The 12,011-nt window shown below is 45.0% G+C and overlaps 1 protein-coding gene across 2 annotated transcripts in view; it reads right to left on the bottom strand.

Annotated features, from left to right (window-relative positions):
• B4galt6 (beta-1,4-galactosyltransferase 6) overlaps window positions 1-4,038 on the bottom strand; it is a 68,748-nt gene extending 64,710 nt beyond the window's left edge. For both annotated transcript variants that reach the window (XM_050135053.1, XM_050135054.1), the window contains exon 1: window positions 3,897-4,038. In XM_050135053.1, coding sequence (XP_049991010.1) covers window positions 3,897-4,011 — 115 coding nt within the window. In that variant the 5' untranslated portion in view covers window positions 4,012-4,038. The remainder of the gene's footprint in view (window positions 1-3,896) is intronic.
• Window positions 4,039-12,011: the final 7,973 nt, after the last annotated feature.

Raw genomic sequence — 12,011 nt, 5'->3', positions numbered from 1 at the left:
CTAGGGCCACAAAGAGAAACCCTATCTTGAAAAACCAAAAGGGAAAAATAGAAAATGAAAAGACAAGTTCTTGCCAACTTAAAGAAGGGTGAGAAAAACACCACCCAACCTTTCCCAAAATAGCACAGGGGTTGGGGGCAGACACTGGTCTCCTACCACAGCACAAACACTGCCCCCCAAATAGCCCACAGGACACTGGCTTCCACCCCACCCCCATATCACAAGAGTATGGGGGGCAGACACTGGTTTAACAAATTCATAGGATTTATGTTTGGTTAACTTACTTTTCTTCCTGGCTTCACTGTTAACATTTTTAATTACAAGTTTCTCAAAATAGAGTAATTTAAATTATTACTTCTGTCTTAGTTGGTGTTTTTTATTGCTGTGAAGAGACACATTGACCATGGTGGTAACTCTTAGGAAGACATTTAATTGAGGTGTTAGTTTACAGTTTCAGAGGTTCAGTTCACTATCATCATGGTGGCGTGAGGGAAAATGTGATGCTGCAGGAACAGCTTGCAGACAACAAGAAGTCAACTGAAAGTCACACTGAGGAAAGCTTGAGCAAAGAGACCCCAGAGCCCGCCCCTACAGTGACACACTTCCTTCAGCAAGGTCACACCTCCTAGTAGAGCCACTCCCTTTGGGGCCATTTTCTTTCAAACCACCACATTGACCTACTTGCCTGCAAGACAACTGTCAAATTTTTACGACATTATTCATCAGTTGCTCTATGGCAACATTACACACTCAAATGAGAAAAATGTCCCAGGCTTTCACATCACCTGAATTTGAACAACCAGAGAGCATATAAGACTATAAAGCTAGCATTCAGATTTCGTTTGCTTGACTTTTTAGCATGTTATCCAATGTATGAAGAAACGGGACCCAGAGTTAGCTCAGTTACACGGTGCTTTCCTTACACACTCGCAGACCTGAGTACCACCTATCCCCGGCGTCCCAAGAAAAGCAAAGGACTTCCAAAGTTATAAATTCAAAATCATAAATTCAAAAAATGCATTGCTGGGTGTGGTACTGTATGCCGTTAATCTCAGCATTTATATCTACATAGAGAGTTCCAGGCCAGCCAGGACTACATACAGCAATCCAGTCTAAAAAATCAAATCTTGTCAGGGACCAGCAAGATGGCTAAACAGGTAAGGCTGCATGCCGCCATCCCTGACCACTTGCACTTGGTCTCCAGAACCCACACAGTGGAAGGAGAGACAATTACAAGTTGTACTCTGACCTTTGCACACACACCATAGCACCTGCACGCTCACACCTGAACAACATACACAAACACAATAAAGAGATTTTTTAAAATTATTTCTTATGGGAAGTGAGTGTGATCAGGGTGCATTACGTGATGTTTCCAAATAATGAATAAAAATATTACATTGGAAAAAATATTCTTGTAAAAATGATATTCTCCAAAGAGGTCCAAGTTTTGAGTAATTATAAAAAAGTAAAATGTTTCTATAGAGGTAAATAATTTGTATGTCTAAGATGGCAAGAAAGAATTTTCTTGTTTATAACCTTTTCCTAAATGTCCTAAATAATATCCAATCTACTAAATGATAAAAAAGATAGTAAAAAAAAATTGCCAGGTGGTAATGGAGCATGCCTTTAATCCCAGCACTCGGGAGGCAGAGGCAGGCGGATCATTGTGAGTTCGAGGCCAGCCTGGTCTACAAGAGCTAATTCTAGGACAGGCTCCAAAGCTACAGAGAAACCCTGTTTTGAAAAACAGAAAAAAAAAAAATTGACATCTACAAACTAGCTGGTGTGGCAGAATTAATAAAGACTTCTTAATAAGAGATTCAAAACATCCAAGTTAAGGCCAATAAAAAAATAATCTTATATAGCTTATATCCCAGCTGTATGAAAATTTTGCCCAATTCTTAATCCAGGCTAAAATGTGAATTGCTGCCATAAGTATTAAAAGTTTCAAGAGAATTTTGTTGTTGTTGTTTCTTGTTTGCCTGAAAAAAAAAAACACAAACTAAAAGACCAAATTGTTAAAACATTCATGCTCCTTCAAACTTTACCCTAAACTTCTAGTTGACAGTGATAAATCAAAGATTTTCCCAGCATCACTATCTGACTGTATACCTTCTAATTAAATCCAATAAGGAAAAGTTTATACAGTAATAAATGTTTTCATGAGAAATCAGTCTGGATGAGGCTACAGTCTCTTCCCTACAATCCTCAGCATCATCATCACACACCCCAACAATATGCACACGCACACACATGCCCCACATATGCATACACACAGGTATATACACACACCCACATATCCCCCCACACATGCACACGCACACACATATGCCCCACATATGCATACACACATGTATACACACACATATACACACACCCACATGCACACACATGCATATACACACGCATGCATACACACACATATCCCCACCCACATACCCACACACACACATGCACACATATGCACACACATGCATACAAACACCCACATACCCCCTCACACACACACGCCCCTCCACACATATGCCCCACACACGCATACACACAGGTATACACACACATGCATACACGCATATACACACACATACCACAAACACACACGCATACACACACCCACATACCCATACACACACACCCGCACATGTGCGCGCACACACACACGCCTCTGCAGGGATAAGAATTTCACTTCAAAATTCTGCAGGTGTTTTTCCTGTCTGAAAGACAGGATGACATTTTTAGCTAACTCAGGGGAGAAATACTGACTCAGAAAAGACAACTGAATATCTAATAAGAAATGAAAGACGGTGCACTGTTACCATGTCCCTCAGCATTAACCACTGAAGGACAAGAAAGCTCAGCCAGGTTTAGAGAATAGGAAGTGTTTTAACAGCTACATAAATTCATAGACGTTTTCCTTCACTGAAACAAGGCATGTGGACCCCTTGCCAACAGCAGGAGAAATGAGGAATTGGAATATTATTTCAAAGAAGCCAAGGTCATGCAAAAGTGAATTGAGGACCAAAAGTCAAAAGCAACTAACAGGAAGTTAACAATTTAAGCCCACAAATTGTCTTGCATAATTATTTTAATCATTATTTTGTCTAAGCAGGAATCCTAACAGGTTAAACAGAGGCTGACTGACAAGAAGACTCAAGTCGACAAGATACACATAACAGAGCTCTGTTTCAATAACTCAGCCCCTAAAATGCCTCAAGTACGGAGCAAAGGTTTGTTGACCTAGGCATGCACACACTCCTGACCTTCCTCACAGTTCCTGTTTCCCCATCAGATTTTCACAACCTGTTATTACATCTGGAGAAAAAGATGTCTGAATAAAACTATATTTAAACACTGAACTCATCTGATAGACAAAGTTATCATGAATACTCAACACACAAGAGACACCCCACCCCCACCATTACCCCCAATTTTCAGGCCCTCATTTCCTACATCCACTGAATGCTACCTTTTTTTTAAATTTATTTATTTATTAAAGATTTCTGTCTCTTCCCCACCGCCGCCTCCCCTTTCCCTCCCCCTCCCCCAATCAAGTCCCCCTCCCTCGTTAGCCCAAAAAGCAATCAGGGTTCTCTGCCCTGTGGGAAGTCCAAGGACCACCCACCTCCATCCAGGTCTAGTAAGGTGAGCATCCACGAAACTGCCTAGGCTCCCACGAAACCAATAGGTCCAGTAGCTCATATTTGGTTTCTAGCCATGAATGCTACCTTTTAAGCTCTTTTAAACGTTTATTAATCAAGCTAACATAGTCAAGCAGTTTCTCCGACAGTTTTGAAATAAGTCAAATCAGATGCTTTGTTCAGCTTCCAAACTCCTCAACACCTCAATTACCTTCCTTCTGACCATAGGAGGTGAGGGTGTGTCCGGGTGCTTACCTATGCCTGGAGCTACGTAGATGAAGTAGAGACAGGACGTGGAGAGGGAGAAGAAGAAGATAAAGGCGATCAGGGAACGATTGGAGACCCGCATCATCCGCTTGAGCGCAGACATCTTCCTCTGTCCTGCCAGCAGCGCGGGCTGCGCTCTCAGGGCGGACTCGGGGCCACGGTCCAGGCCCTAAACTTCCATGAATGTACCGAGAACCCCAAGAGGGTAGCGGGGTCCGGCCGGGAAGGCTTTTGAGGGGGAGGGTAGGAACCGAGCTGGGAAGGGGAAACGGATGCAATGAATGGGAGGTGGCGGAGCAGCGGGAAGGGTGGAGGGAGGATGCGGGTAAAGGTGGAGGGAGGCCGGGGGACCGGGCACCGTAGAGGCCAAAGCCGCGGGCCAGGCTGGTTAGAACGCTGAGATGCGGAGCGCGGCCCGCGAAATGCAGCGTGCCGGGGTCCCCGCAGCCCGGGCGGCGTCCAAGAGGCGAGTCCCCGCGATCGGGACCCGGGTCGGGTCGCGTACTTCTGCGGGCCTGCGCCCCGGCGAGTGCGGCCAGTGCGGAGCTCTAGCGTGGGCGCCGGGGCACGCAGGGCGCGGGCGGCCGCGGGGAACCTGGGGGCTGCGGAGCGGGGCGCTCGCCGGCACGCGGCCTGCACCTCATTCCGCGCCGAGCCAGGGAGCGCAGCGGCGGTCTCGGGAGTCGAGCGCAGGCCAGGGCGGCGTCCCGGCCAGCGGCGAATGCGCCCGGGCTCCGCTTGCTGCCGCCGCCCGCTGCCCAGCCGGCCACGGCAGTCGCATTCCCGCCGCGGAGCCCGAGGGAGAGGCGGCGCCGCCCCCGCACAGACCCCGGACTACCCGGCGGATGCGAGCGCCCGGGGCCCGGAGGGTGAAGGAAAGAGGTGACAGACGCGCGGCGATCGCGGACCGCGGACACCCACGAGGACAATCCCGACAGCCCTGTGCGCCCCGAGACCCCTGCAGGCTCCGCCCGCCGGTGCACAACTCGCCAGGCGGCGCTGCGCGCGGAGCAGGGGAACCAAGAGCCCTCGCCCCAGGAGCGCCGCGCGTCCTGATTGGTGCTGGCACTCGGTGCCGGAGTCCCCACCCCGCCCCTCCCTTTCGGGTCACTGTCCCTGGTGGACCCAGCATAAGGCAAGGACTGCGTCCCCAGCGTGGGATGCGCTCTGCACCAAAGACGGTGTTCGTGGGAAACAAGGACCTTTGGGAGAAAGACTAAGGAGGCACATTTCCCTCCCAGATTTATGGACTGGCGGATGAGATGTGGGCCTATGTGTATCCGTTAAGCCTTGACCAGCCTTCTCATTGAAGGTGAACACAGCCAATAGGCCCACTAACACCACAGCCCAAGCCCTAACGGCGCCGTCCACTCCATTAATACACCTCCTAGGTGGGGGGTTACCCTTTGTCTGAATGCTTCTTGCTGCTAGCTACATACTGGGGCTCCTCACCTACATCACATATTCCTAGCAAATCCTGTGCAGATGTTTCTTTTCAGCTGATCAGTTAATCGTGACTATATAAACCATCCTGGCAGGACGGAAGATAGATTCCAAAGGGATAAATATATGTTCCTTCTTTTAGCCATCAAACTATTAAAAACAATGGTATTCAAGGAACTGGAATTTCTCCATAGTCTCAGACAAGGGAAGGGAAAGGTTGGCGCCTGGTGGTAGCCAACAGAGGAACTTCCACAAAGGAGCAGCTCCGACAACTCAGACCACCTTGTAGGAGAGAGTGAGCTAGATCAGTGATGGGAGGGACCACAGTCTACCCAGGACTGCTTAGGCATATCCCTTGCCCTGCATTTAAACCTAAACCTCATGTCATGACTGGAGGTAAACTTGGGGTGAGCAGGTCACCGGATCTCATTGTTCCTTTTCCCAGTGTGGCCACGCTGAACAAACACGGTTCTTTGTGTGTCACCGTTTCTTCTCTGTATAAAAGTCCTATTGGGGGCAGGTGCTTGGTCCTGGTTTGTTAAGACTGCCAGGGCCCAGACTCTGACTTAACAATGGTTACAACATTGTGTGTGCTCTTGTTGTCTCTCGCTTTAAATCCCATCACCTGGAGGTTAGACGCAGGTGGAACCCAGACGCTCACTGACCATCTAGTGTTAGGCGATTGGTGAGTTCTGGATTCAGTGAAAGACTACTCATGCCCCAGAGCCCTTCTCAAAACCAAGGAAGACCCCCAGGGCCAATCTCTGTCCTCCACTTGCGCACGCACACAAATACACACACACACACACACACACACACACACACACGAATGTGAACCTGTAGGCATATACAAACATGCACATGCATATACAGAACTTTAAAAAAATTAAAAAGCCTGACTCTTCTGGAATAAACCACACCTCTGCAGCTACAGCAGCAAACCCATGTGTATATGGGGACTTTATTAAAAGAGTAGAAGCCTATAAAGGGCAAAGGGCACAGGGAAGCCTGGTCTGTGTTGAGCACTGGTGGGATCTTTGTTTGATTTACTCTTTTACAAACTCTCCTTTTCACACAAGTGGATCTCTGTGAGTTCAAGGCTAGCTTGGTCTACGACCAGGACAGGGCTGTTACACAGACAGGCCCTGTTACAAAAAAACAAACAAAAAAAAAACCTTTTTTTTTTTTTAATTTAAAGATTCTCTCCTTTTGGTCAGTCTCCCAAGGGACAAGAAAGCTTATCTGAGTCTCTGTTTAAACACCAAATTTCCTACAGTAAGTTTGTCTCTGGTGATCTTAAGAGATCTTAAGAGCCCAAGGCTCTCAGTGATCCCCTTCCCCACTCCCTACCCAACTTCCATGCCAAAGATTAAGCCTAGAGGCGTGTAGGCAGACAATCCCACTGAGCTACACTTTAAACGCTCTGCTCAGCTGATTTCTAAGACAGAGGTAGACAGAATGCTTGGAGCCTGTGAAATGCGAACTGAGCCTGGGTTAGCAAATGATACTTCCCTGGGGGGCCAGGTAAATGCCACAGCAAAGGAGACTGCAGAAATCTGAGCTGTTTGATGGTTCTCAGCAGTGGGGAACGGAACTTAAACGTAGGAGAGAATGACACAGAAAGAACTTCTATGACAATCTTCTAGCCTTACTACGAGGCGTGTAGTGATTTTTTTATTATATCTGTTTGTTGGAGGCCCCACACTTGAAATTTTAGATATCCAGCTGAATAAATTAAGTCATAATTGATGATTTTTTACAATGCCTGTAATCCCAGAATTTGGGAGGCTAAGGCAGGTGGATGGAGATTTTGAGGATGCTGTGGATTACAGAGCAAGACTGTCACCCAAAGAAAAGGAAGGAGGGGGAGAAGGAAGGACGGAAGGAGAAATTGTCGCTGAGATAGAAGACTTTTATCTGGCATGTGCTGAGCAGGAATGAGCAGTGTCCACCAGCTGTCTCAGATTTATGAGCTTGGTAAAAAGGATTTTATGTGACAGAGGGCAAAAGGGAAATAGAATCAGGATCTAGAATCTCACTTTGACCAGGTGCAGTGCTACACACCTGTAATCCCAGTACCTGGAAGGCTGAGCTGAGAAATATTACAGGTTTGAGGCTAGCTGTGGCTACAGAGTAAATATCCGGCCAGCCAAGCTAACCTAACAAGATCCTGTCTCCACAAACAAACAAGCAAACAAAGATCTCATCTCATTTTTAATCATTGCTAAGGCTTCAAGCTTCCATGTTGTAATCACTGGCTAAATGGGATATTATGAGGCTAGGGTTAGGGTTAAGTTTGCTCAAGCCTGAGGACCTGAGTTCTGATCCCAGCTCACAAGTAAAAAGCTGTGCATGGTGAGACTCACCTAAAATCTTAATCCTGGGAAAATGAAGACAGGAGAATCACTGGAGTTTACTGGACAGTTAGTCTAGCTGCATCAGGGGAACTTCAGGTTCAGTGAGAGACCCTGCCTCAAAAAATAAAGTGGAGAGGTAGAGAGGAAGACATTTTGCCTCCACACACAAGTGCTCACACTTTGCACACACATGCCAAACACACACACATGCATATACCATAGATAAATTTAATTTCAGTTTTATAATCATATTAATATATGGTATTTTACCTTTTCAATACATAGACTTCCAATCTGAGACTCAGCTCAGAAATATTATCAGGTTGGTAATTTATGCTTTAGACAACTGAATGGTTTACATAATTTTTATATAATTACATATAAATGATATGAAAGTTAGACACTAGCATGAGTCATAAAATCATTTATGCATATGTTGTAGTACCAAACCTTCTTTAAATAAACTATTCCTTATAAATACAATCAGAATTCTGCTGAGTTAAAAAAAAGATATTGATTCCTTTAATGTTTAAGTTATATTGGAGAAAGTTTAAAATAAATATTATGTTGACAAACAAACTTGATCACACTAAAGCCACACCTACAATGAGTATGAAATAATATGTCTAATAAGAGATTAAAGAAAATCCCTAGCTGAGCATTTGACCCAAATTTTGTCCTGATCCCTACATGCCTTCGGTCTTTCGTCATCCATGAAGACCATTCTCTTTTATCATCGCAACTCCCTGTTGTATTTTCAAGTATCCAAACCACCTGCACCCCATTTTCACAACACCTATTCGGTGAGCATCACAGGTCATTTGGGGATGAGGAAACAGGAGCCAGCCAGATGAGCCAAAATAACTGGCCTCAGGTTGAGAGGAATAAGGGACAGGGCTGGGAATGCAGCCAAGACATTATCAGCCGAGCCGATCTCATGCCCTTCCTGCCATCCCAATCATCCATCTTCACATGGGTTCCTTCCCTTGCCGGGGCAAACCTTCCCAGCTAGCGTGTCTTTATCGTCTTTGTCGAAATTGGTATAGACGATCTGTGATCCCAGCTTTCTTTAGCAATTATGTCACAAGCATCTGGGTCAGGATTCTATTTAAATGACACCACATGGAATTGACACTGGATTAGAGGCCCCTGAGTCAGGTCAACTCCATCTAGTCCTGACTTGTTAGTTTATAAATCAAAATTGGAAAATTAATAGGTTGTGTTAGCTTTATCCATTCTTTTTTTTTTTAAAGCATGATTTATGCTTGGTTTATTCAGAGTTTGGCTTAAAGAGAATCTGAACTGCCTGATAGCCACCAGCTGGCCCCAGCTCAGGCCCAGCAAATCCAAGGCTGACAGGAATAAGAAGCTTGCCTGATGGAAATGAGGAATTGTTCAGAATGCTCTGGGACTGAACAGTGAGCAAACAGACAAGGAAGGGTGAAGGATGGGCTTTTGTTTTCATTTTAAAGTTCAGTTTTTACTTTGAAACAGATCTGAGATAGCCCAGGCCAACCTCAGACTCACTATGTAGCTGAGGATGATCTTGAAGTCTGATCGTCCTGGCTCCGCCTTTTAGAAATTACAGCCATTCACCACCCACAGCCAGCTGAAGAAAGAAGATAGAAGGATCAAAGTGCAGCCATGTCACGTAGAAAGCGAAGCCCATTGTCCGCCATGGGAGGGGGTGATCCTAAAGACTCAGGTTCGCCAGGAGAGGCTGCCTTCACTGGTTTGAAGCTACATATGTTGGAGCCTGTGCAACGCCAAAAAGACTGAGGGAAGTCCCCACACTAACACATATGTTCCCAGTGAGTGAAAATGAGGACATGGCTGCTCCAAGGCATGGTGGAGGCGAAGGGTTTAACTGTGATTTATTAGAATGGAACACATAGTTACTTCCATGTTAATGAGGTCATCAGTCACAAACGAGGCAAGTCACATGGTTGCTATTTAAAAACCTCTATTTTCCTAAACAAGAGTTGGATTCAAGATGCATATATAGTAAAGTCAGTCTATTCTTCTACATAAGAGCTGAATCATCAAGAAGGCGAGGACAGACAGAAGCAGGATCAGAGCAGGTGGAGTGGCTGAAGAGGTAAACTCTAGAATTTGAAATCAAATATGGTGGGTATCAGAAGCCAGAAGAAACAGATGATCCGTACACACCTTAAAGAGCCAAACCGGCAGCTTGGTTCAGAGAGGCCACGCCCCTTGGAAGTTCATTTATGCCACTCTTGGAGTTCAGCACCAGATAAATGAAAATGAGGCCATGGCTGCTCCAAGGTGTGTGTGGTTGAGGAGTCATAGGTACTGAGTGAGACTTGTCCCAGGTTTCTTTGGGACCTGAAACCCAGAAGCACAGGGTACCTCAAGCATAGCACTTGGGAGCTGAACAGCCCAAATATAGAGAAAATGTTCTTAAAACATGGCTTCTGGCCAGGTGGTAGTGGTACACACCATTAGTCCCAGAATTTGGGAGGCAGAGGCAGGTGGAACTCTGAGTTTGAGGTCAGCCTGGTCTACAGAGCAAGTTCCAGGACAGCCAGAGCTGTTACACAGGGAAACCTTATCCCAAAACAAACAAACAAACATGCCCTCATTGTTAGACCTGCTGCAAATTCAAGCTGGCTAATCCTCCTGGGATCTCAGAGATATCTCTCCTGTTGTTTACCTTGTTAAAAAGGAAAAACAAAAATTATTCCTTGACACACTTCAAAAGAATCTGTTTATTGTGGCCAAAATATCATACTCTCAACCATCTGCTCCCCTTTCCTACCTGGGATAGGGTTTCTCTGGCTGTCCTGGATCTCACTCTGTAGACCAGGCTGGCCTAGAACTCAGAGATCCTCCAGTGTCTGCCTCCTCCCAAATGCTGGAACTAAAGGAATGCACCACCTGCTCATCATACTTTTTAAAAGATCACTTTCCCCAAAGTTTGATAATATGCAGTGGTATCTGAGTACCTAGCACAAAAGCAGGAGTTAATCAATACACTGTTATTCACCTTATTTTATATCTCCTTAATGTTTGTAACAAACAACCACCAAAAGAAGAAAAAGAAAAAAAGGAAAAGCATAAGTCATTTTACCAGAGCACATTAACAATAAAAGTTTTATACTCAAAGGTGAATGACTCAGATAAAATATCTGGATGAATGATTCTCAACCTTCCTAATGCTGTTAGGCCTTATTACTATTGCCGCAATACAGTTCCTCATGTTGTGGTGACCCCAACCATAAAATCATTTCATTGCTAATTCATAAGTGTAACTTTGCTACTGTTACAAATCGTAATGTAAATATCTGATATGCAGACGGTCTTAGGCAACCGCTATGAAAGGGTCGTTTAACATCCAGAGGTGTCACAATCCACAGGATGAGAACGTCCAATCATGATGAAAGGTAATGTATTACAAAACTGCCCTTTTACTGCAACAAGAACTTTAGAGTCAAGTGGTGGTGACACACGCCTTTAATTCCAGAACTCAGAAGGCAACGGCAGGCAGCTCTCTCTTTCTCTCTGAGTGAAATCAGCCTGGTGTACAGAGTGAGTTCCAGAACAGCTGAGACCACACAGAGAAACCTTGTCTAGAAAATAAATAAGTAATAAAAATAAATAATAATCATATTATAGCTGCAGCTATGAAAACAAGCCAAGAAATACAATTATGATAGAGAGTAACTATTAATGAAGGAATTTTCTAGGTCATTTTTCCTATCCACTTATTGCCATATTTAACATCCTAAAAAAATGCTCATAGGATTTTTCTTTTAGTGACTTAAGGAAAAAAATACTTTTGGAACTTTAATGTATTCATAATTTATGTAGATTTTCTTTACTCTTGAGAATTTCATATATGTATACAACAAAACATGATCATATCTACTCCCATTTCCCCCCTTCAACTCCTTCCAAATCCTCCCCAGCATGCTGCATGGCTTCCTACCAACTTTATGTTTTGTTTTATTTTATTAGCCTACTAAGTCCAATTAGTGCTTCCCAGGTGTGAATGGGGGGAGGCCCCCCCCCCAGAGCATGAGAACGGGTAGGAATGAGCAACTAGGAGTTAGACAAAGCCCCGAGAGAAGCCACAAACTGATAATAAAGATGATAAACACGGGCTTCTTCCTCATCCTCCGGACCTGAGACCACAGCCTGGCCACTTGGAACAAAGGCCAAGTAGGTACCCTGCTGGCAAGTCTGTCTAACAAGTTCAAGGTCAGATCATGACACATTTACCCCAAAGTTATGGACCTATAAAGCCTCCCTACCTATTCTTTTTCACTAATGAACCCTCAAT

The sequence above is a fragment of the Alexandromys fortis genome, unplaced genomic scaffold, assembly GCF_014885135.2.
Source record: "Alexandromys fortis isolate MF-2015 unplaced genomic scaffold, M_Fortis_MF-2015_v1.1 scaffold_25, whole genome shotgun sequence".
Taxonomy (NCBI): Eukaryota; Metazoa; Chordata; class Mammalia; order Rodentia; family Cricetidae; genus Alexandromys; species Alexandromys fortis.
The sequence above is the reverse complement of the archived record's forward strand: the minus strand, read 5'-3'. Positions and strand labels throughout refer to the sequence as shown.